Genomic DNA, 27,081 nt, shown 5'->3' with positions numbered 1-27,081 from the left:
CCAGGTCTTCACATAGTTTAAGTGAATGGTCCAGGTCTTCGTGGTGTATCTTCAATAGTATTGTACAGAGCACTTATAATAACTGGGGATTGACTACTTGAGCCTCGTCTGTAGTTCTTCATGAGTTTATGGAAAACATGTATCATGCTGCATAGTAAATGGCATTTTCTTCTACCACAGTCAACTGGAATGGCTCAAGATTTACTCATGGAACTTGAGCCTCGTCTGTATTTCATGAGTTTATGGACAACATATCCTGCTGCATAGTAAATGGCATTCTCTTCTACCACAGTTAACTGGAATGGCTTTGAAATACCAGCACCCTGTACATTCCAGAATCATCAATAGCATGTACATAGTTGATAAACACCTTTCCCACGGTATGTCCTATAGTGGCATAGCAGCGCGCACGGTGCAAATGAACTGCTGTTTTGTTGAGACACACCTACTTGCATTTTGTTTATTTTTACACTCATTTTGTCCAGGTTTCTGTTAACTTCTTTAATTACATAGCGACCTACTGATGCTATACTCTTGAGAATTTTGCCTGTGAGACAACTAATCAAGTTGAAGTAGTCTTAGGTTTGGTACCAATATATAGCACAACACAACCTTAATAATTATACAACTAGGTACTAAGAAAAATAAAAATAAAGTCAAAATATTGTCACAGAAAATAAATGAACTATTGTACATGAAAACTACAAAGCCCATGAAAATGTACTAACTGTGGCACAAAGAGGTAAACACAATAATCATGAGTTTTCATGTTGGTGTTACTTTTCATTTTCAACTCTTATCAAATTTGGCATGCATGCTAATCTAGCATGCATTTGTTTTTATATCTACCATCTTCTCTCTCACCAATCACCTCTTAACACATATCTTAACTTACTACAGCATTAAAATTAAACATTTTATTATTTACATTTTTTTTTCTCTCCACCACACAAGTAGCATTATTGAAGACATGGATAGTGGTCTCCTGGATGTGTCTGCAGATATCATCGGTGAGACCCCCAAGAAGAAGCCTAAGTCCCCGACGTTGTTGAACACCTGGCAATAGTAACACCATCAGGTAGAGTCGATGCCGCCGAATTCTTAAGTTCCAATACTTTAGTAAGCTCAGTCACCAACACAAAACTTTCTAATTATAACATACGTTTGTGTCTTTGTTCACTGGTGAGTCAATCTCCAGTTATTACCTGTAGATGCATCGATGCATGCGTACAGTATAGCATACTAGCTGACTGCTATAGTATCTTACAGGTTTTTGCAATTGAATTCGTCACCTTTGCAATTGAATTCGTCCCGTTTGCAATAGAGTTTGTCGCCTTTGCAGTAGATTTCGTCCCGTTGGCAATTGAATTAGTCGGTTTTGCAATTGCTCTTACGTTAGAATTCATCGCGTTTTCAAAAGAATTCGTCATTATTACATTTACTACAAGAAACCAGTCACTTATCACAAGGCGAATCATTTTTGCCATGGAGAATATCACTTGAGACACTGGAAGGTTATTCGTGTTTCTGTCAAGTTTAATTAGCTTACTTGTGAGTGACCACACTCATCGCCAGTGGTGAAGTGTTGTTGTGAATGTTGCTGAAGAAGCTGCAGCAGAAGAATTATTGCCTTATAAAGAGTTGTTAACAGTTGTACTCCAACAAGATCATGAAGCAGCTACTACATCCTGTTTTCGCATTTACTTCAGCTGCCAATCTTTGTTATGGACGAATTCTTGTGCAAACGCGACAAATTTAATTGCAAAACCAACTAAGTCAATTGCAAACGGGACGAATTCAACTGCAAAACCGATGAATGGAATGTCGATGACGCTAACTTATGTGATCCAGGTCTGAATTAACATGCACGCAATAACAAATTGTAGAGTTCTAATTAATGCATGTGCAATTCAATTAAACGATCATACACATTACTACGTCGCAGCAAGTATACAATGTAGGTTTGTAAGTCAGCATGAAGCTGCATGTGCCCCAGTTTCTGTCTTGGCATGAAGCTTAACACGTACAGTGGAACCTCTCTATTCTGGGCACACTAGGATTGTGCTAGTGTCTCTTGTCATCATTAAATAAAAGTAAGTTACAATGTCCTGATTATCAAGGTGTTCATGTCCCTTTTTGAGAGGTTCCACAGTATACCACTCTTGTGTATTAAAAAAAAGATTCTGACAAAACGCTATCAACAATACCTTACTGTTTTTTCCTAAATAACACTTTGACTAACATATTGTGCTTTAAAACACAAACAGAATGGAATGCTTTTTTAAAAGCTCCTATGCGGTGCACTTATATAATGTGAGTATTATCTTAATACTCAACACAACTGTTACACATGAACAACGACCTTATCACCTCTCTCATAAGTGCCTAACATTACATCATTACTACAATACATAATACAATCTGTTACAATACTCCCCTCACAGATATTTGCGTCCTCGCAAACTAAGGAGTTATGAAATTGTAAAATAAATTCTATTTATGTTTATATGAAATTGTAATTACTGTATGTTTGTTGTACTTATAGGGTTGTAACACAGCACGTGATCTCTGAGGACTATTCTAGAACTATTACATATTATACATGCGCTTTTAATCATTGTATTGTGTTGAACTAGAAGTTGTGTTTGTGAACTCTCGCGCAAGTTACCCACGTTACATTGGTGTCAGAAGTGGGATGGCTACTCCATTGGACTTACCCTTACCAGAAATCACCGTGGAGAACTTTCAGCGAGCATGGACACATTTCGGATTAGTGGCATCAGCCAAAGAGTGGGACGAGAGTAAACAGAAAACCATCTTACTGGCTCTACTGCGAGGTAAATTGGTGGATTATTATGTGGAGCTCAGTGAAGAGTCGAGGGCAAGCTTGGGTACTGTTAAGAAGGCTCTACTGGAGAAGTCAGGGTTAGCTAAAGATTCACTGTCGGCCGGGCGGCTCTTTATCACAAGGGATCAAGGAGCACAGGAGAGGGTTACCGATTTTGCGGATGATCTTAAGAAGTTATTTGTGCAAGCATATCCAAATGACGCAATAACGTCCACCATTTTGCTCCAATGTTTTCTGACAGGTTTACACAAGCTCATCAGTCGGCAGCTACTCCTACGTGGTAGACCACAATTCTTAGTCAATGCTGTGAGAGATGCTTGTGAAATGGAGTATGCTTTGGAGTTTGGGACCAATACCCAGAAGCCTGACACACAAGAAATTAACGCTGTTACTGTTAAACCTCCTGAATCAGCAGGTAGGAAAGATGAAAGTACAGAACTCTTATGACAGATAGTAGAGAAGATGACACAGCAGATGGAAGCACTGGAAATTTAGTTGAAAGAGATGCAGAACAACCAGAAAAGAAACAGCAGTCATACCCGCGGAGAGGGAGAGGGTATGGAGGAAGCAGACCAGTCTGTTGGACATGCCAAGAAGAGGGACATATGAGGGCTGATTGTCCTTTAAACTACAACAGGCCAGTTGGACCAGTGGCCAACTGGCCAAGGAACAAGAATTAAACTACTGGACTCCCCAACCACTTAACGAAGTAAGTAGTTTTAACATTTTTGCAATATTTTATGTATGTGGGCAATTGGGTGACATATCTGTCCAGTTCCTTCTGGATACTGGGGCAGTAGTATCGGTGGCACACTATGATACATTGAGTGAGTTATTACGACAGCAGGTTAGCCCTATACATGTAGAGCCAATGGTTCACCATTAGATGTAGTGGGCCAAATAACAACAACCATTGTGATTGGTGAGCACAAATATAATCAGCTATTCACAGTAGTTAGACAGCTGTCGGTTGCTGGTATTTTAGGTACAGATTTTTTGGTCCAACACAGTGCCCTAATAGACTGTAAGATCAGTAGTTTACTACTAACTGACCAACAGGTAACAGTTCCCATTAAAACTATTGGTGGCTCTCATGATCAAGCGCAACCTATTGTAAGTAATGTTATCGCATTAATTACGCAAGAGATCCTAGGGAGAACTTCAATGGTCATTCAATGTAGACTCAAGAACAGTGATGTTCAGAGCACAGAGGGACTTGTGGAGCCCCTGCAGGCTGGGACCCTGCCTAAACATATCTTAGTTGGCCGATCTGTAAATGTGGTCAGGCAGCAGGAACTCATGATACACCAATTAAGATATATAAAGGCACTCATGTAGCATCATTTACACCAAGGAATGAGCCTGGTGGACCAAGATGATGTTTTACTCCAGGAATCATCTTCTCAATGCCCAAGACCTGATGTCAATTTGGAATCTGCAGATCTTACTGAGGATCAGAGAGACCAGCTGCAGAATCTACTCTCTGAATTCAGTGATGTATTTTCTACCCCAGAAGGATCCTTGGGCCGGACAAATGTGGTAAAACATTTTATCCATATTGAGGGAAGACCGACCAGACAACCTTCCCGACGCCTTCCTGAGGTACTTAAGCCAGTAGTCAATTCAGAAGTTGACAAGATGTTATCTCAGGGAGTTATTCAGCAGAGCAGTAGTCCTTGGTCGTCACCGATTGTGATGGTGCAAAAGAAGGATGGGTCGTGGCAGTTCTGTATAGATTACAGAAAGGTTAACTCCCATACCCACTTCCCAGAATTGATGAGACCTTAGATTCAGATACAAGGAAGGCAGGGTTTTTGATAAAGCTACCAACTTGCACCAAATTGGCCCAATCCACCATGCTGTTGAGCCAGATTTGTTTGCTCTTGCGCCATGAGCAGAAGGAAATCTATTGTTAGGGATTTTTTTTGTTAGGGAATTTTTTTTCTTATAGTGTACATGTTATGTTGTGAAGAGCATTCACTCAGATTATGTATGTGTGCATCATTTTAGGTACCATCAAGTCACGTCAAGGACTCAAGGAGCACACTATTCCACAATCATAATTAAACAGTGTCAATGTGAAAAGCATCCACCAGGGTTTACAATAAACAAATTCCTGACAAATAGCCCATTTTCCAACCATAATTGGATTTGACAGGAGCCTACTGTCTGACTCATGTGTGACAGTTTATTCTACTAACAAGTACCAGTTGGTTGCTACATTCAAGGGAGGAACCACAAATACAATGCCAACCCTTCTGCTTAGGCAGCACAAAGAAACAGTACAGTGCTTGTGTCCATACAGTGTACTAGTGTGTATGTTTGTCCTGACACTATAAACCCTGGCATTTACTCAATTAAATCATGTATGTATATATACGTTTCTTTTCAAGTCATGTCAAGTTACACTATGTATTACAATAATATCACTAAGAACACTAGGTCACACTACAATACAGAGTATACTACAGTTTTGATAATGAAAAACATTACTCTGAGTCTGATGAGTCTGAATCATCTAAGTCTATATTTTGCTTTTCAGGCAGAGGTATAATGTAACGACGGTGCTTAGTTTCAACCCATTTTTTGTATGCTTCGTGAAAAGGAAATTCTGCAGGCTTGGATGCATTAAGTCTTAATCTAAGCAGCTGGTCGAGGTGACACACACTCAACCGATTACGGAATTTTGTCTGTAGCATTTTGGTAAGAAAAGCCTCTTTCTACTTCAGAAGTACTAGAAGGATATATCAGTACAATTTCTGCTAGTTTAGAAAGAGAAGGGTAGTGCATTATAAGTGTAACATCAGTAGCTAATTTCAGCATGAACTCCCTCAGAGAATACCTTGCATAGCTTATCTTCATACAATGCTTCAGAGTATCCCACTCCAGTGAGCACAAATTGTGATCCACAAATGATGAATACTGACTAGTCAGTAACAGTAGATCTCTTTCTCCATATGCTGCACAATCTGTATCAGAACCAGGAACTGCAGCTGGATCAAATATTCTTGCTGCTTGAATAATATCACTACTTGGAAAGCGAGCTGTTAAATTGTTGACTACAGCCTGAACAAATTTGGCTACATCTGTCTCAAGCCTCTTCTTTTCCTCCATCTGCTTTTGTAATTCTGTTTCTTCAACCTGTATTGTGTGATGTGCAATTCCTTCAATGCATTCTGTAGTGTAAGGACCCCATCGTATAACTTTTTGTAAATACCTGTTTTTTAGGGCTTTAATAACTTCAGTAACTTTTCTGTGTGCATCACATGGGTGGTAAGTAGGTATTTGAAATGTTTTGTTTAATTGGCCAAGGGTACTAAGAATATCACACAAGAAATGTAACGACACAACAAACCGATACTTTTTTAGTCTTTTTGCAATTCCATCAGCAGTGATATCTTTATTAGACTGATCCTCAAAATATGTAACTAGTACTTCATAAGAATGCACAACAGCCCTTACAGCTTGGAGTCGACTCAGCCAGCGGATATCAAACAGCTTTTGTATCCTAACAAACTTCTTATTGAGCACACTAAACACAAGCTTTAATCGCTCAGTTCGCACGCTTGAGTGCGAAAAATATGAGTAAATCGCACGGAGCATGCTTTCTATTTGAATAAAATATTCAACAGACTGGTAGGCCTGGCTAACTGATAACGCTTCTCGATGAGCAACACAGTGAAATTCCATTAAATGTGGCATGACAGATTTCAACTTGGCCTGAACACCATTACTGCACCCAAGCATCACTGATGCTCCTTCACTAGTAAACATGATCATTTTATCCATTGAAACATCAATTTTATGAAAATATTCTGCCACTGATTTGAAAATTGAATCCGCATCGCATTCTTTCAAAGCCAACAATTTCATAAATTTCAATTTTTTATTGTTTTCTCTATCCAAAAACTGACAATAAACCATAAGATTTTTGGCACACGAAATGTCATTGGATTCATCTAACAGTAAAGAAAAATACCTTGCCTTTTGTAATTTAGCAACATCTTCACTCTCTGTTACAGCATTAAGAGCATGCACAAATTCCCAAGTGCTGTAGGTGCTCCTATGGGTCTTAGACAACCAAGTGCTGGCTGTTGTAGATAGAGATGATACCTCTTCCAAATCATCTTCAATTATCACTGGCTCTTTGTCATGAAATAAAATATGAAAATCTACAAGAGAATGAAGTGGGGCTCCTTTATTCATTGAAAGTCCATTTGTAGCCAAGAAATGGATGTTAATTAACAGTCCCAACGTTTCTCTTTCAGAAGCAGATGTTTTAGGTGCTTTAAACATGGAACTGGCGGTTTTAGCAATAGCAGTAACCTGCGGAGCAATCCGTGAATGGTCGCTCGAATCAGCGTGACGTCTGAGGTACTCTTTTTTCCAGCCTTTAGCTGGACGAACCTTCCCAAGTGCAAAATCATTTTTCAGTCCTGCTGCTCTACACTCACAACAGTATAGTTTTTCTATAAATTCTTCGCTGCATTCATCATCTTCAACCTCAACCCATGGGAATAGATATTTCCAATGTGGTAAAAACTTTCTCGTGCTAATGTCGTGATGGAGGTTTGTCGCCATTTCTTCACTTGTGCTCGATGAAGATGAAGAAGGTAAAGTCTCAGTGTCTTCTAGTACTCCACTGGATGATAGCTCAGCCCTGACAAATGGACTGAGCAATCGCTGTTTCTTCGAAGCTGACATCTGTAAACACGTGACTGAAGCCTTACAATGTTAATTGGATAATGTATTTGCGCTCGGGTATCTGTGGTCATTGACATACGAATACCATAGCGAAGACTAATGGAGGAAGCTCTATGGGACCGCTTGGCTACTTAATTGTTGATATAAGTAATGTTATTCACGTTTAAAAGACATTACCTTATCAAAACTCAGGTAAATGTTAAGTGCCAGTGGTGCTTTGCTATTAAATTGCACTTGCTCCATTGGCGCTAATAAATTCTACACTGCGCCAGCCTGGCGCTAAGTTCTGTTTATTAGTGGGCCAGTGGAGGATGGCTAGCGCCAATGGCGCGCCATATAGCCTTATCAAAAACACTGAAGGAAGGTAGGGAGTGTGTTGTAGCCTACTGGAGTCATCAGCTTCAAAAAGCAGAGCGTAACTATTCTACCATTGAAAAGGAAGCATTAGCTATAGTAAGTGCAATTAAGGAATTTTACCCATATTTATATGGATTCCATTTTACCCTGGTGACGGATCACAACCCCTTGACAACTTTGAAAGGTGTTAGAGACTACGGAGGGAGACTGACATGTTGGATGTTGTTCTTGCAACAATTTGACTATGACATAGTATACAAACCTGGTAAGACCCATGGTAATGAAGACGCTATGTCTCACATTCCCACCCAAGGGGACACCATAGCTGTAGTTCAAGATGTGTGTTCCTTAGACAAAATTCAGCAGGAACAAGCTAAGGACAAGCTGCTGCAACCACTGTCGATTGCTCTGGAGAAGCAACAGCCTTTGCCTAGTTCTCTAGCCCCAGGGTTGAAACAAGTATTCCATCTCAATGGAGTACTTTACTGTCACTTTTGGGAGGCTAGTAAAGTGCAGACAATACTTCCTGAATCATTGAAGCATACTGCTCTTGAACACTTGCATAACAAATCGGGCCATCTTGGCATAAACAAAACAATGGAAAAGGTGAAGGACAGGTTTTATTGGCCGGGTTATGAAGAGGACATCCATTCATGGGTTAGAGAATGCAAACAGTGTCAGCAAAGGAACTCACCTGTGCCAAATCCACAAGCTCCTTTGGAACAATACAAGCGAGAAAGTTTCTTGGGATATAATGGGTCCTCTACCAGTTACTAACAGTGGTATTAAATATGTTTTGGTTGTTACAGACCTGCATTAATGCGAGATTGATAAGTTCAAACATCCCTGTAGAGTGTGATATCAGTAGCATCAATACTAATGTTGTGGCCATTTTTTCACTACATGTGTTGCGCATCATATAGAGCTATCAGCCAGCCAATGCTACTTCCTACAACAGTTCGCTACAGCTTTGATATGGCTCAGCAAGTTTGTGTGTAACAGCTTAGATTTGGTTACATTTACATTGGCACAAAGGTCCACTATCCTTGATCCCATGCAGCCCGGTCCAATCTATTTCCTTACACCAAGGAAATGTGCAATCTTCGGAGTTTGCTGCAAGGCGGCACCCAGACAAGTAAGTGCTAATTATTCTACACAGCAGAAGCCATTACTCTGTTGCTGTGATGGGTGCTGATTTGTTAACAACGAATGTACAGGAATGGATAGAAATCACTTTTTGTCATAATACAGATTACGAGATTCTCCTGGCGGGACAACGGAAAGTCGCTTCGTCTTGAAACTTGGAACATAGGTGCGTAGTGTTATTTACAACTGTTTTGTGCCATAAATTTTTTTTATCTTTGCGCGTCAAATCCTTGTTTTGTCAAATTTGGTCACAAATGAACAATAATCCTATAACCTTAGTGGTGGTCACTAAGTCAGGCATGGTTCTTCATTACTTATTTGTAGTGGCTACTGCTACCAATTAGCACAGTGTTTTGCTAACTGAATGATTAATTTTGCTGACTGCTATATTAAGGTAAGTGTGTGTTGTATTTAGGATATTTTGATCTGTGTATACATGGAACTTATATTTAATGTATACTTTTCAGTCGTGTAGCCAGGAAATTTTTTTTGCGATGCTTCGTTTCAGCCTTAATTTAATCACTCCCCAGCAATGTTCCCTGACTGTCCAATTCCTAGTCTTTCAACAGAAGACCCTTCAAATTTGCAATGCTAAGAAGACGATTGGAATCCAAAGGCCAAGTTTGGGCTCTCCATGGCCCTCCATGGCCCTCAAATTACTCCAAATTGACTGAGAACACTATTGGCGAGTCTCTGTGAAGTCCCAGCTCACTACACACCATTATCACAAAACCCTGGCCATTTAATGGTGCCAATCTCCCACTCGTGGCTTTGACAGGGTTGGAAGAAAGCTGCTACAGAAACCAGACTTGCCAGTGCTGAAGGAAGTACAGTGTGAAATATGATAGTGTATTAGACCAGCAATCCATTACTGGTAAAATTGTAAGTTTGATTTTGTGTGTGTGGAAACCTTGTTATATGAAATCCGGTCACATATATTTAATTGTACTCAACACAAAAACTGACTCTGGAGATATTTTGAGTGGTCAGGCCATCCATGGATATCATAGTCATGCATGCTTTGGGCGGATCCAGACTTATGGAAAGGAGGGTCAAAAATGAACTGAGGTACTACATTGTCTAGTTTGGTAAGGCGAGACCCAAAAAAAAAGGCCGCAGCCAGCTGACAATGACTACCCACCTCACTAACTATGCAATTTGTCGCCAATAAAGTGCATAAAAATCCTTAAATAGTCTGCTACACAGTACTTTAATACTGTGATTGCTTTATTAGAGTGACTGCTCTATTAGAGAATCTCAATTTTGGCACCCTAAAAAATTTTTTGAGGGGGTCAGGAGCCCCCTTAGACCCCCCCCCCCCTGTATCCGCCCCTGCTTTAATCTGATATGACATTTAAGTCAGAGATTATCTCTTTCATGCAATAGACCATTTTCACGTAACATGGAGAAGCCATTCAAGTGCAATTTCCGTTTCGTTGTAGTGATAGATAACTTCCGTTGTAACAAAGCTGTAGCTGTATGTTACTTTAATGACAATTTGAAGTAAACTAACCGATGCATGGCAGATCAACTGGATCAATCTATTCACTCGTTTACTGAAAGGAAATGAACTATCAGACAGCAATGTAGCTGTACTAAGGGACGATTTGGTTGTGAAGAAGATCGATGAGCTGCGGAAGATTGCGAGTAGCTTGTCCGTTCACCTTACCGGCTCCACCCATAAGAAGGACATCGTAGACAGGATAGTTGGAATGGCACAGATAGGGGCGGTTCGTGATTCATCTGGTGAAGATGTGATAGCAATTTTGTACTTGACCGAAGAAGTAAAATCTTTTCTCAAGAGTTTGCCGTCGTTTTCAAAGGTTACGCAATGGAGCAAGAAGTTGAGTGGCGTCCTTGCTGAGTTCACATTGATCAATATAGTAATTTATCTCGTGTATGGACGGGATAAAACTTTTGACATGTAAGCATTGAGAGTCCACAAGTCTCTGAAAGCATACAAGTACTTCTTTGATGGCTATATATGTCAAGAACGTCTGGGTGTACCGGTGCTCAAGTGAAAACCAGTTAAACTTGAGAGTGTTGTATTTCCGTGCCTTTGTTTATCGGTCTTTCACCACTGATACACCTTATGAAGTGTTTGTGTCATTCAATGGAGATAATGGAAATGTTTACGCTGGACAACGTGCTTCTGTTTCTGGGTATGTCATTGGCTAACATTGTGAGGTAACAACAATCATTAATTGTATCAACATAATTGATTCCATTATGTGATTTGTTAAAATTATCAATCAGGATTAATTATCTATATTCATTATGATTGTTAAAAGTATCAATATTAATTAGCTATATTATATTTTATTATACAGACTGGGACAAGCTTGTAACCATATTGCAGCACTATTGTTTTTCATTGACTAACATGCCAAAGATGTTGAATTACCAGTGGAGCTTTCTAAAACTTCTTCCCTATGAAATGGAACCAACCCCCCAAGAAAGCAGTGAATCCGGCTTGTGCAAGTGATATGACTTTTGTTAAACCAAGTCATGGTGATGTCCCAGAAGTGGCAAGTCTACAGGTCGCAGTACATTTGATCCACGTCGCACTGAAGATCATGTATTACACAAAGAAAGACTGCAACAGCTCATGGTCCGCCTGGAGAAAACTGTACCAAACACTGGACTGATGCAATTTTGGCAGCCTGGTCACTCAGGAAGCCAGGTCCATGTAGAAACTTTGTGGCAGCATGTTATTTTTTCACATCAGCATGCATCTACAGTAGTAAAAAAATTTTTTTAGTTCCAGAGGTTGCACAGTGTTATGACTACCTTCGTGGTATGACCATATCAAATGATGAAGCTACAAAGATTGAAGAAGCAACAAGAGGGCAAGGAGAGAATGACCTTTGGATAGTACTGAGGATTGGCAGGATAACTAGTTCAAGATTTGGAGAGATACTCCATCGAAGAGAGTCTACCAAACCAAGAAGTTTAGTTCGAGATTTTATGGGATATGGTGGGCCAATGACAGATGGGGGAAGAAGAATGAAGACAAGGCACGGGAAATCTACATAGATAATCGACATCATGCTGGTAAGACAATGATAGTAGAGGACAGTGGGTTACATCTTATGCCAGAAAAAGCTTATCTTGGTGCATCATCTGATGGCAAAGTTACTTGCACAAGTGTGGACACATGCTGTAGTGGTTGTTTGGAAATCAAGTGTCCATACAGCATTGACAAATGCATCACTGTGGAGATGACACCAGGTGAAATTGCTGACAAATTTGGAGAGATGTTTTTTCTGAAAAGAGAAGATGGAGAGTTGCACCTTTCTCGGCAGCATCATTATTTTGCACAAATGCAGAGAGAGCTGGCTGTAATGAACAGAGAATGGTGTGACTTTGTTGTGTATAGCAATGGAGAAGTGGTTGTTGACCGTATATTGGCCGACCTGGAGTACTGGGGTACACTAGAAGAAAAGCTGGAGGAGTTCTATGTCCGTTATATGGTTCCTGAGATCTTGTCTGGAATACACACTTGCTAATTCTACTTCTGTAAATGGTTTTAATATTTAATATGAAACAAGTGTTACATCAAAATTAGTAAGATACATACAAACAAGGGTTAACATTGCTAACTGAATCATGCATAGTGTTGGAAATTTTTGATTAAGAATATCAAAATGTCGACCTCTTCCAATGACGCGTTCCACATGTATTCTTAATTCAGCAATTCTCCTTGTCCTCTCTACTTCATGTGCTGCCATCTGCTTACGTCTAGATTCCAAACGAGGAGGCTCATTAATCAAACTTCTTTAGGGGCTACTGCTTCCTGTATGTCAAAGCCTCTGTCAGCCATTATCATATCCCCTGGTTCAAGCAAGTCTAAAAGTCCAGAATTCTCTGTTAATTCACGATCAGAAATTCGTCCACCCCAAGCATCTGACACAAAGCTTACCAACCCAGAAGGAGTACAGCCTACCAGAACTTTCCGAGTATTTCTGCTTTTGTACTGCGAGTATGTGACTGAAGCATTCATTAGCCCTGAGGGTCGCTGGCATTCTACTTCATAGCAATCTATGATAATTCTGGTGTTAGGGAAATGCTTCTTGAACCGTCTTGGCATCCATTGTGTAACCTGGTCACGTGAAAGGAAGGGAAAAATCAATAAAAGCTCTTTAGATAAAAAGCAAATCCATGTTGTAAACATTCGACTGTATGTTCCCTCTGCCATTCTAAAATGAGTGCATACATCAGTCAATGGTAGAGTGTGTCTTAATCGTACTAGAATGGCAAACAACTGGTTGGCAATTTATAAGCCACCAAAACACTGTGAACCATGTTGCTGCTTCTCCTCTAATGATGTACTGCTACCTTTCCATGCCCTGAGCTCCTTAGCCTTAGGTGTTAAGTACTCAACTAGGGCTAAAAAGGAATCAAATGTTGGCATTCCTGTATAAAACCTTGTCAGTCTATTATTGTTCTCCAGCAATCGCACATCTAATTCAGGTCTCTCCAACAACATAGATCTTAACATCCTATTCTCTGCCTGCAGTCTTGCAACTACATTTCCATCTTCATCCGTCTGGCATTCTGAAAATCTTATGATGGTAGTTAACACCTACAGTAGGTATATTCATGATTCCACATGACTTACCTACTTCAGCACAAATGGCTCTCTCATCACCACTCCGACTTGACTATAAGTACAGGCTATACAAGGATGCTATCGATTCATCTCTAGCTGGTGGATGCTTACTTTTGCTACAGTAACTCATGCTGGAATGCCTTTCGAACGTGCTGGTTGACGATAACACGTCTTCCTTCTTCCTTTCTCTTTGTTACTTCCTTTCCTCTCTCTTCCACTTCTACTATCTCTTTAGCCAAAGATCATCGTTTTGCATGCTTGAAACGAGCTACGCTCTCCACATTTGCTGTTGTGCGAGTAGAACTTAGCTTTTTAGAAGCTGTCTTGGGATAGATGGATGGAACAAAATCGGGATCACCAGCATTATCAGACTTCTTTCCAGAGATAAAATGGGAAGAACATACTCTATCACCATCTGCTGGCTCCCAGGGCGATCCATCTTCATTCTTTCATGATACAAAGCTAATCCACTTCGTCGCCTTGTATTTTGAGTGCAGGCGTATGTTCCTTTAATAACACTCCACAATAGAGTAAGTAGCATAACTCTGCAGTGTACACAATTGATCAGCAGTGAGTGTTAACTACTACTTTCATCCTAAAACAACCTAGCTATTTCAGCTACACTCCACACTCTTTAATTGAAGGGATTTCAATTTTTAGTTAGTACTATACAAGATAACTTGTTGGTGCGACTCTAACGAATTTGGTCACTTACAACAGTGGGTTTAGTAGTTAGCTTGTACAGTACTAGGTATAAGTTGCAGTTTCTTTGAAAAATCCCTTCAATTTAAGAGTGGGGTGTAGCTGAGATATGATAAATGTAGCAATTGTGTATTCCAAGTAACGCTCACCGTCAATCAATTGTGTACACTGCAGAGTTGCTACAAGGTTAGGATAGAAACACTACACAGAATATTCTGTTGTGGAGTTCGTTATAACTTATGAGCAGGCATGCTATGTGACTTATAAGCAGGCATGCTAGTGTTTGCACGTGATTGCAATCGTGAAAATAAACCTGGTCCGGATTGTTCAGGCATTCTGGATTTTCCATACACCCTTGATTGGATGGGGTTTTGCCCTCAAAAATGACGTCTTAATGTGCACACATGATTATTAGAGTGCCATGCCCTAGAACGCAACATATCTAGAATGTACACATTGAGCTAAAACACTTAACTGAGGGATGGAATTGTACGAGCTCTTGAAATTTGGTTCATTTGTAGTACTACTTTACCCATTAAAAATTTAAATGTTATATACAGTGGAACCTCCCTATAATGGACACTTTGAGACCAAAAATTTTGGATTGTAATTATAGAGGTAGAGGTAAAAAGTGTATGGAGTTGGACCTGTTGGGACCACAATCCTTCGTCCTTAGCACAGAGGTTTCCTTACTTCGGGTGTCCTTTAAGAGAGGTTCCACTGTATAGCCAATCAAAGGTTTCACCATACATTTAATATAGAATAGCCATAGAAATGCATAGTCTGTAAAAGTTGTTTCCGAGCTTATAGTGGAGTCAAACCACACATGTCTGCTCTTTACATTTTTGTTGTCACCAATAATGATCTAAATGCAATTTGGCTTCAGAAAAAAAATCCATTTTTCTTTTAACCATTCCAAGACAGAAAATAATTTTGAAAATGAAATAATGCATAAGTGTGTACTGTAGGCAGAGCGCCAGCTTCTAGTACCTCACAATGGGATACATCTTATGCATGAAATATAACTTTCTTTCAAGCACTACAAGGACATGTAAACAATTTTACATAACACTAAAGAGTACTTTTGATATGAAGCGTTGAATGGCAGACATCGTCTCCACCGGAACTCAGAACAACGTTTTCATGGTTATGAACATCCATTTCAAAATCACGTGATCTATTGTATTACACATAAGGATTCTAATGGCACTTAGTTTAAGGCAGGGGCGGTGGAACAGGCCAAAGAGTGAGGGGGCCAGGCCAGCAGTAAGTTGAAGACCCCCCCCCCCAAAAAAAGGGTCACAGCCTGCTGACAATAGCTACTCTCCACCAATCATATCTCTTCATTTACAACTACACACATGTAGCTAAGTAAGGCTCTTTTCCAAGTGGTGTGATGAATGCTGTTTAACTCAAATAATTCAATGCTTAATGTTACTTTATTGGAATGTTCATGGTAAGTAACATGGTGGCTGTGGGATCTTTCTGTTGTTAATACCTGAGAAGTTATTTGAGTTTGTATAGAGGCATGCGTCAAAGCATAAATATAGGCTTATGGACTTTGAAGGGTTAAAGCTGTTTTCTCAGAGCTCAACTATAGATGGTGATGGAGAGGATGCTATTAAAATTAATATAATATACACAAATGCTAGGATTGAGCTTTTTATGGAAAACTGCGATTGTTTATAATTAGAATCCACAATCAAAGTTTTAATTTATTGAAGCTAAGTTTTCAGGAACACATAAATGTGAGTGTCATCTTATTTGCCTGCTCATTGAGAACTCCTTCTATTTGCCTTCTCATTCATCATTAAGTATAATGCTTTGTTTCTGTAGCTGCAATGGTTTGCATGCCACATATACATCCTGGTTGATTTGCTATGCCACATTTCAACTCTGTATACCAAGACTAAGAGTTGCTAGTGTTACTGTTCACTACATAGACAAAAGATTGGGTTTTGCAGCAGTCACACTGCTTACAAACACTGTTTGTCCCTAAGGACCATACAGCTGAGAATCTAACAACAGTGCTTCAAAGCGCAATGGAATGTCGGTTCCTTCTGGAGAATCGTTCGACTTGTGTCAATACAGGTAATGGTACCAACATTTGTGGCTGCTATGTATATCATGAACCACGATAGTGGGTTCATAATAGGCAATGCATTTTTTTGGGGAAAACCTAATAGTACGCACACCTAAAATCCACCTTGGAAAGCATCCTCCAACTCAAAGCAACCCTCTGGTGGTTCTTTGCAATGACTATAGGTCCACTTGTGAGTATTAAGTGAAAAGGAAACGGTATGTGTATTTGTGGCAATTCTGAATTTGCCGTTTTGTTCATCTTCATATTATTATTATGACTAGGCCCGGGGCACATACAACCAAGTAGATACACCAACGTGACAACCTATCAATGTCTACTATATCAGTGTGTTTGCCAGTGGAAATGATACGTATACTCTGGGTTTAAATGGTATCTGACAAAATACAAACAATACAAATTATCAATCTGAAAATCTTAATCTTGTTTTTCATGCCTTAACACATCCACTAGTACATCCTCATAACCTTTATCCAGGATCACTAATTGGCCATGGCTGTAGTCATTAATTAGCGGTAAGTCATCTGCAAAAAAATGGGCTTAGAAACACATGTATAATCAAATAACTAACACTTACCCCATTCTATGTCTACTTCCACAAACAATGGCTTCACCTGTCATCTCTAGTGACCACAGCACTTTCATGCATTTGACATGTTTTGATTGGCATTAAGTAGAATCGTCATACGATTTAATCACCTTCATGAACATGCCCAATCATACATTGTGCCTTTGTTATCAGACAAATCTATCCCCGGTTAGTAAATGTCTGTAGGCCTTGTAGTTTTTGAGAATTTTATTTTTTATTTATGACATAATTTTAACCGCATTTCATATTATCATGAACCACGATGGTGCATTCATAATAGGGAACTCATATGCCTTTTTGCAAAATCCTAATAGAAAGTAGTGTTGCACCGATACTCAGTTCAATAATCGGTATCGGGCCGATATTGGCTACTAGTCGAATAATCAGTTTTGATGAAATCGAAGCCGATATTAACCTCCACAGTGCTGTGTAGTATAATGATGTGGGGGAGGCTAGACATAAGTTATTTGGCATTTAATTAAGTTATGTGTTGATGGTTTAGCGGTGACTACAAACCATGCCCATTGTAAACTGTCAGGTTTTAGGCCATGCCCAACAGTAAACTGAGGTTTTAGGTTTCTATGTAGTACCAGCCACTTGTTTCAACTGCATAACAGCAGTAAAATGTACTTAAAATCTGTTTACCAAGAGTAATTTTTACTTGTATACATCTAACTTCACATTTTAGCCTAGAATACCAATGGTTATGTTACCAATATGAGTCATTTAATAATGATGATGATGAGTGTCAGTGCTATTAGTGCATATCGGATTGGTTATTGGTATCGGCTAATTCTGTTGCTTAATATCGGTTATCGGAATAATCGGCTAATTTGGATATCGGTGCAATACTAATAATAGAATGCACACCTAAAAACCACCTTGGAAAGCACCATCCAACTCAAAACAACTCTCTGGTGGTTCTTTGCAATGAGTATAGGTCCAGTAATGAGTATCAAGTGAAAGGAAAACAGTACGCATATTTGTGACAATTCTGAAATTTTCCCTTTGTTTATCTTATTATTATTATTTTCATATTACGGATGTACAGCAAAATCTATCCACTTTATCGTGATAAAAACTATATAGCCATGCTCACTGAGTCCTTCCACATGTCCATGGCCTATTAATAAACACGTATACCACAGTTCTAGTCTAGTCGAAATTTTGTGAACCTAGTAATCTCAAGAACTATGAAGTTTTTTTTCTGATTTATGTTCCAAGGTGGTTCTAGAACAGATTCAGCTTGGTTGCCCAAGTGGCAACTTTGGGCAACTCTAGAAAATTGGCGAAAATTTATATGCAGGAAGTCATAAATTTACATATGAGCTAGTGTTCATAACTCTTCGGGATTTTATACAATCAAAGTAATTTTGGCACCATTGAATTCAGCACATTTTTCTGCACAAGATGATACTAATTTGAGGTCAAAAAACAAATTACGTAATTGGTTGCCATGGTAACGGACGTTCTATATTAATTTTTAAAAGGGAGCAGAAGAGTAGCTACCACTCGTTTTCAGACTTAAGTTTTGGTTGTATGATAATCTACAAGGTTTGATATTGGATCAGGAGTAGAGTAAGTGTAGATTTGATGCATTTGGCTGGTTTTCTAATTAATGCAGTACGTTTTTCTGTTTCATTTTTGTAAACTTTACTTTCAACTTTAAAAAAATTGTTTTTTAGGTGTTTGACATCCTGCAATACATATTTCTGCAACAATTTTCACATTTCTTTTGCTTCCGATGGCTACATTGGGTGATCAAAAGTGCTTTCTTCCAATCTGTAGTAAGTCTGGGCAATTTAGCACTTTCAAACAAAAAGCAGTGAAGAAGCTGATAGAGTGTGCAGTGGAGCGTGGTGACCAGGAGCTTCATAACAAATTGCAGAGCATTCTAAATTCTCATGGAGAACAAGCATCAGTTGAACTCCATAAGAACTGTTATTGTTCGTATACATCAAAGGATCATATAAAGAAACTTGTGTCAAGGAAGAGGAAGGCTTCGGAAGCTGACATCACAGAGGCTCCAACAGCTAGGGTTAGAAGATCACAAGTAGGTGATTTTCAGTTCAAAAATCACTGTTTATTTTGTGCTAAAGTGTGTGAACCTATAAACCCTAAGCATCCTGATAGGTGGGAGAAAGTAGTTCAGTGTGAAAGAAGGGGTATCAAGGATGCTGCACCTTTCAAAGATGCCGTACTTCAGTATTGTGGTGACCGAAATGATGAGTGGGGTCGGGAAGTTGCTATACGCTGTCATGGTGCATATGATTTAGCTGCTGTTGAAGCTCAGTATCACCTTCGATGCTACAATGAGTTCAGAAAACCTTTGAATAATTCTATTGATGTTATTTTGTATGATGATGAAGCCATGAAGTTGCTTGCTAATGAGATGTACGCCAATCAAAAACACTGTACTTGGTCATCAGTTGAGCTGTATGACAAATATCTTAGTTATGGTGGTCAGCTAGAAAGAAAACAGTTGTTTACTAAGTTAGTAACTTCTTTAGGCAGTGATGTGGTTGTACTTAACATTGAGGGTTGTGCATCGATTGTTGGATTCCGGGAATATGTAAGTAAGATGTTTAAACTTACTTATGTTAATTCTGTTGATGAGGAGAAGGAAGATGATTTAGTGAGAAAAATTAAATCTGAGTCGCATAGCATTGTAAGTAGCAGCAAAAGCTATGATGTCGGTGATTTTACCCATGACAAAGCAAAGCAGCACACCAGTGTCACCTTGCTACGGATTATTTCAAAACTGGTCTCAAACGGTGATGTCACTAAGAAGTCCTTGAGTTTATCACAATCCATACAGCATTGTATTACTAGTGCACGCAACCAAACAGCTTTAGGCTTAGCAATTCAGCTTCATCATAAGTTTGGCAGCAGAGATTTAATTGACATATTGCATGATCATGGCTACATAGTTCCATATGATGAGGTTTTACGGTTTCGCAAGTCAGCAGCTAAGTACGTAGAGGAGAATGCTACTACATTACATCAAATGATGGGTCTCACTGAAACAGTTGGTAGTATATTTGGATGGTACGATAACTTCGATTTGCTAGTGTCAACCCCAAATGGTCGTCGTGAAACTCATGCCATGGCTACAGAGTTTCAAATGCATCCTCACAATGGCAGCATAAAACCAGGCATCAGTGCTCTTGAGTTTCCTCGACTCACAATGCAGCAGGCCAAATCTGTAGGCAAAAACAGGGCTATACCACTAATCCATTATGCTGGTCCAAAGCAGGTGAAGCCTCCAGCAATGCTCACACACAAGATGCAAATTGGAATTCCATATGCTGATGTACGTGCTCGGCATACGAGCTTGGTGGCAGCTCAAGAAGCTGATGTTCTTTGGCTGAACAGTCTGAGCAATGGAAGTGAAGCAATAGAGTGGAATGGCTTTAATAATCAGCTTTCTAGGACCCAGGGTGACCTCAAACCAGCTACCACCTACATGTTTGGCCCTCTCATTGATGCCCCACCGTCTCACCCAGATACCATCCTCACAACTCTGACTTACATGCAAAAATCTCTTACTGATATGGGGATGAAACACATTCACCTTACCATGGACATGCAGCTTTTTGCAGTTACAAAACAGGTATGCTGGAATCAACCAAGCTTGTTCCACAATGTGATAGTCCATCCTGGTGGTATGCATATCATGCAGTCCTTCATTGGCTGTATTGGAAAGCTCATGAAGAGTTCAGGTGTTGAAGTGTACGTTGCTGCAGCATATGGAGGGCTAACTGGTAAGTTTAAAAGGTGTTGATGTAAATTGATATTAGTACTATTACTGGTGACTTTTTTGGCAGGTATCTTCAATGGAAAGTCCTGGGTGAAAGCCATGCGAGCTTTCCGTGGAGTGTCAGCCGCACTACTGAAACGATTCCTGTCAACTGGACCAAAGACACTAGAACAGATTGAGAAGTATTTGGAGACTGCTTGCCTCCATCCAACAGGACGTCACTGGGTCTACAACTTTCTTCTTCCGACACTTCTTGTCCACCAATTTGAGAGAGCAGAGAGAGAGGGCAATGTGCACTTGAAACAAGTGACACTGGAACGCATGATGAAATATTTCTTTCTTGCTGGCCATGTCCAATATGCTCGCTATCTCACTCAGTACCTTCTCGAAATGCGTGCTTTAGATACTGAGGGCAAGGTGGATCTTGTTTGTCGACATCATGCAGGTTACTGGAATGCTGTCTCTGCTGATCAATTTGGAGAACAGACGGCCATCAAGATGGGAAAAGGTTCTCTCAGAGGCATGACTCTGTCTCCAGAGTTAATTTCAGAGTGGATCGATGCCTTCCCCATTACTGTTCATGTATCACAGGCTGTGGACACTATGTACTCCTCTCATACACAAGAATTTAAGCAGAAGCAGCACAAGGAGGAGCAGAAACATCGACGTCTTTTGGATGCAGAAGATCGAAGTATGATTGCAGCAGAAGTAGAGAAGTACCCTCATCCTCTAGAAGACAGCAAAATTCATTTGTACAATCCTATAACAGGCCAAGTAGCACCTACTGATGTGAATGTGATGGACTCTTTTTTCATCGGAGAGAAAATGGAGCAGGCATACATCGCCACTCTCCCAGAAGGCTTCCACAATCCTATTTCTAGTCCTATAAAGACAATGTCGATTATTAAGAAACAAGCAAAAGGCAGCAAGGTGAGGCCAGTTATTGACTTGGAAAGCATGTTTCTTCGGCTATTGATGATTGGCCAGCAGCGACAGATAAAGCTTGAGCACCTTTTTACATATGAGCTATGTTCAGTTCCTTCATCACTTCTAGATGAACACAGTTGTCTCCGCAAAGCCAACAAGTCTGCTCTAGTTAAACGTCTTGGAGTGCTTGATGTCTTACCAGTAACTCCTGAAACTGTTGTAGTGGATGTTTCGCAGCTATTTTATCACACTGTGTGGCCACATGGTGGTAATCTGTCTAATTTGATTGCTTGCATTCAAAGTAAGATTAGTCGTTATCCAGATGCTACTGAGAAAATCATTGTATTTGACAAATACAATGACACTTCTGCCAAAGATCATGAGAGAATGCGGCGTGCTGGGGAGGTGGTAGTTGACTACGAGCTCTCCATCACTAGTCCCCTTCCCAAAAGAGATGCAATTCTCAAAAGCAAGAACAACAAGCGACGGTTGGCAAGTGTGTTGTGCACCTTCAGCATGGATAACAATGTGACAATGGAAACTAGGGATGATGGTGCCTTTAGTCATGATGAAGCTGATGTCACAATGGTTTCGTATGTCATACAGGCTGCTAGCCATGGCAAGAGTGTGATTCGTGTTCTTAGTGATGACACTGATGTCTTTGTTTTATTGGTCTATTGGGTGCATCGAGCTGGACTGCAATGTAAGGTACAGATGGAAAGATGGGATGGGACAGTGCTGGACATTAATGCTACTTGTGCTGACTTGGGCGAAAAATGCTTTCAGCTCCTTGGTATGCATGCCCTAAGTGGATGTGACACAGTATCGTACCCATATGGCAAGGGTAAAATCAGTGCACTTAACACCCTGCTTACTGGAAACTTCCCAGGTTTAGCCCATGAACTTGGTGAGGTAGACGCCACCCACACTGATTTGATGGAAGCGGCTCAACAATTTTTCTGTGCTCTTTATCGTCAGCCTAGCGGGACCTCAATGGAAAATGCTCGTTTCAAACTATTTACTAAGAAGAAGAAAGCCACAAAAATCATGGCTTTACCTCCAACATCTGCCAACCTCTTGCTGCATGTTTTGCGGGCACATCTACAGGTAATGCTATGGAAAGCAGCAGACCAGCAGGCACCACCTGACCAGTCATCAGACATTACCCACTTTGGATGGATTATCCAAAATGATATTCCGATTCCTGCAATTGCTCCAGGTGCTCCAGCTCCACCTGAACTAATTGACTTAATAAAGTGTAGCTGCAAGGCACAAGGCAAGCGATGCAGTTCTGAAGCTTGCAGCTGTCACAAAAAGCATGTACCATGCACTTCCTATTGCAATTGCTCTGGTGGAGAAGACTGCTGTAATCCACACTCTGTGAGACCTGGAACAAGCAGTGAAGAAGATGAAAATGAGGCAGATGATGACTATTTTGAAAGTGACACTGCGATCGAAGATGAAGAGGAAGGAGAGTCTGGTGATGTTCATGATGAAAACTGCATAATTGCTGAAGAGGATTTTGAATTAGACATGCTCTAGCTACTTAGCTTTGTTTTATAGTATAGTAATCTCAACCAATCATTCTAAATTTTTGTATATAATGCTATGGTGGAAAAAATGACATGAGAAAATATCTACAAAAACCATAGCTAACCGTATGCTAAAAGCATCGTGCATTAATTTTTGTAGTGAATTGTTTCTGCGGTGGCCATTTTAAATTTTCACTATGTTCTACACCTCAGATTCAAAAGTTAACACCAGAAATGAATTCTGCACCCCCAATAACCCTATATTAGACATATTACACAAAAAAAGTTTTTCTGTTGGAGCCGGTCATAGTCATATCGGCCATTTTAAATTTTCACAATTTTCCAGAGTTGCCCAAAGTTGCCACTTGGGCAACCAAGCTGAATTTGTTCTAGAACCACCTGGGAACACAAATCTGTAAAAAAACTTCATAGTACTTGAGATTACTAGGTTAATGTATTGAGTCTATGAGACCACCGACTGGACTATTCACTCCCTCCACCTTGATAAATTTCTAAGTTCTCTTTGCCATTATTGCCAGCAGTTCCATAAGTTGTTTAACAATAAAATTACATGATTCCGTCACGCTAATGGAGTTTAGACTCTACTCTGCACTCGAGAACTATGTACGTATAGTGTTACTTGAAGGCTGTACTACTGTAGCACCTTTCTTTCATACCTCACCCTTATGCAAAGCCATCCAGGCACTCAGCCAGTTGGATAAATAATCAGCGCCTAGTAGCATTTATAGCAGCTTATTCATTGTTGTGAATTTAATTTCTATAAACTATTTTCTTTCCACATAAGGTTGGGTGGAGTCATATTAGTCTTGTAATTACTGTACTAAAATTAAAACTACATGTATTTGTGGGTTCAATAGGTGTGTAACCACAACACATGATGGCCTTGTGCTGTCAACCAGGAGCTTGTACACTGAGAACAGGATTTTCATGTCTGACTTCGTTATCGTGAATGATGTGTGCCTGCAATATTAGCTACTCTAGACTATAATAGGATGCGTATACAGCACTGTGTGTGCTTGCGTGTGAAAAAAAAGACTAGCTCATTTCTCAGTTCTCCAGTGACACTGACTCTGACAGATGAGGTCTATCAAGCCAGGTGATCACGTCTGCTCTTACATGTAACCACTTTACATCCAGAGCCACTCAGCCTACATTCAAAACACAACTTTCATAAACTATTTTATTTATTACAGAAGGTATAGCTAGCTATTCTCATTAATATGTAGTACCTCTAAGACGTTTACCCAGCAAATCACAGGTTACCAAAACGTGTCTACTAAAGCAGTCTGATAGCTACTCTGGTTAATCAGTTACTCTGATAAATCTCTAGGTGTCCTACAAGTGACATATTTGGAATATGGTTGAGTATCACATAAAAAGGAAATAATAAGTATATTGGAATCAGTCATGCTGACCAGACTACTGAGAACCCATTCTTAAGTGATTCATTCTGGCAAGACAGTTCACATCCTACTGATTCCTATGGTATAGATATATAGCTATCAAAAGCTATTTATGCACAAGCGCTATATAGTTTGTCTGATGGTATCACTAATTCTTTTCACCCTGCAGCTGGAGATATATACACAAACACAATAATAACATTATTATTGAATTATGGTGTCTCTCTCTATATACACTGTTGTAACAGTAATAGGCCAGTTGCACATAGCAGAAATATTTTGATTAGATTTTTAATTGCGTATTGCACAACCGTGGATGCCCTAAAAAAATGTACATGCGTCATTGAGAAAACCATGACTGTCGCTACAAAAAAGTCCATCCTATTCAATTTATACAGTATACCCTTACTTTCTGAACAGATTTAGAAACTGCATTAACCACGGCTCCTTCTGGTGTTGGTCCGAGTTGAATACGAAGAACCATTCGAAAGTTACGAAGTGTTAAAAGTGTGATGCCTGGCCAGAAGTGTTGTGTGTGTGTAAACAACCAAGTACTAGACAAGACTGCCAGTTTCCATCGCTTTCCTGATGACAGGACTAGGAGAGCTATATGGCTCTACGCCTTTGATATTTGTGAGGAAGATCTAAGAGCTATGTTACAAGCTAAATGACATACTTGGAGGTGGGTCAGCCAGTACATGTACATGTGAGTCTGTGTCAAAAGCCCCAATACTGGAATAACTTTGTAGATAAACCATGGATAATCCCCCTGTGGGTCCCGAAGTGATACTGTGTGATAGATATACTTGAAAATGATGCTGTGTGATATACCATATTTTGTTGTGGAAAACGGTTTGCTTCTCCAATCAAGCCTGGCCCAAGAAAGGAAAGAGCAAAACAACGAGAGGATCAAAGAGGGATCACCAGTGATAATGAGTAACTTAGACTAGCTATATAGAAGTCCCAAGCAAGCAAGTTCCCTTACTATGTATAAATAATGTACTATGATTATTTTACTTACAAGGGAGTTCCTATACTTTGTATGAATAAGGTCATTTCTTGGAGGCTTCTTGTGTTACCTGCAACTGTATTTGACAGGCACTGGCCACTGAAGTGTCCTTTTCTGTTACAGCAGAAACACAGAGCTTCTTTAGCGGGACACAAATGTCGGGGGTGGGAGTCTTTTCCACAACGTCTGCACAACCTAATATTTTGTTGCATTGTTGCTCCTACAGGAATGGCTGGAAGTTTTCTCTTAGGCGCTTGTCTGACCACAGAATCTAATGCTCCTTCTCCTTTATTGGGCTTTCTCAAGGTATCCTGTTGTTCCTTTATGGCTTCTCTCTGACGTATTAGTCTTTTGGCCTTGTCGAGAGTCAGCTCTGGTTCCATCTGGAGGCATTCAGAGAGGGCATTATCTCGAATTCCAACCACGAGGCGGTCGCGTATCAGTTCGTCTTTCATGTTTTTAAAGTCGCACCGATCGGCTAGATGATGTATCTCGACAATAAACTCTTCCACTACTTCGTCAGATAATTGGTTTCTCTTATCAAAGCGAGCACGTTCGAAGATGACGTTCTTTCGCACTTGAAAATAGTCAAATTCTTCCATCACTTTTCCGTACTTTAGTTTGTTCTCTGCTGATATCCTTGTGGTGTCCAGTATTTCTTCCGCTTCATCCCCCAAGCAGTACAGAAGGGTGCTCACTTGGCGTTCTTCTGCTTGGTCCGTCAGCCCTGACGCTAGGCGAAACTGTTCAAATCGCCGTTTCCATTTCGGCCATTCTTCACTGTTTTTAAAACAGAATGACGCTGGGGGTTGCAGTTGAAGGTTCACAGACAGCGTCACAACTGACATGACTTTCTTCTGACACCATGTGGTGATGGCATGTGCTCAAAGATCTTATCTCAAGATAACGCACACCATACAATTACATACTGGATTATCTATACTTATTTTACACACATACGTTACAATATAATATGTTGAGTCCCTGTTACAACAACCTGGCCCACAATGATTGGACCGTTTCTTACATCCACAGTTGTTGGTAGTACATCCCTTCTTGCAGCTGCAACCTTTGTGAGGAATTTGATATTTTCTTCTATTTCTTCCATTACATCTGCTGCCTACCAATCAATAGTATAGTCATCACCATTCTTCTTCCACCCACTTTGCTCAGGAGGTGGGAGAGAAGAGTATACATCTGCACTGTTTGACTGTTGCCACATCTGGTGTACCCAGCATGCTCTCATCCAATGTCGCCATAAAGAAGTATACGTTGGCACACGGTCTTCGTTCAGTGATGTAGTTGATACAGCCTGTCTGATTCTTTGCAGCCATATTTCATGCCTTTGTGATGGTAACTGTAGGATAATA

The 27,081-nt window shown here is 40.0% G+C and overlaps 3 protein-coding genes across 3 annotated transcripts; all 3 read right to left on the bottom strand.

The window, feature by feature from the left end:
• Nucleotides 1–5,524: 5,524 nt before the first annotated feature.
• Nucleotides 5,525–7,552, bottom strand: LOC136244132 (zinc finger protein 862-like). Its single transcript, XM_066035648.1, has one exon. The coding sequence runs from the start codon at nt 7,550–7,552 to the stop codon at nt 5,525–5,527; it is 2,028 nt and encodes a 675-aa protein (XP_065891720.1).
• Nucleotides 7,553–13,331: 5,779 nt separating this feature from the next.
• LOC136244131 (uncharacterized) lies at nt 13,332–17,091 on the bottom strand. Its single transcript, XM_066035647.1, has 3 exons — nt 17,064–17,091; nt 16,927–16,994; nt 13,332–13,640 (listed from the first exon to the last, which is right to left on the bottom strand). The coding sequence occupies exons 1-3, from the start codon at nt 17,089–17,091 to the stop codon at nt 13,332–13,334; spliced, it is 405 nt and encodes a 134-aa protein (XP_065891719.1).
• A 6,389-nt stretch (nt 17,092–23,480) lies between these two features.
• On the bottom strand, nt 23,481–26,559 carry LOC136244129 (uncharacterized). Its single transcript, XM_066035645.1, has 2 exons — nt 25,782–26,559; nt 23,481–23,536 (listed from the first exon to the last, which is right to left on the bottom strand). Exons 1-2 carry the CDS (start codon nt 26,557–26,559, stop codon nt 23,481–23,483), a joined length of 834 nt encoding a protein of 277 aa, XP_065891717.1.
• Between the last annotated feature and the right edge of the window lie 522 nt (nt 26,560–27,081).

This window comes from Dysidea avara, chromosome 14 (assembly GCF_963678975.1).
Source record: "Dysidea avara chromosome 14, odDysAvar1.4, whole genome shotgun sequence".
Lineage (NCBI taxonomy): Eukaryota > Metazoa > Porifera > Demospongiae > Dictyoceratida > Dysideidae > Dysidea > Dysidea avara.
This window is presented reverse-complemented; position numbering and strand designations above follow the sequence as displayed.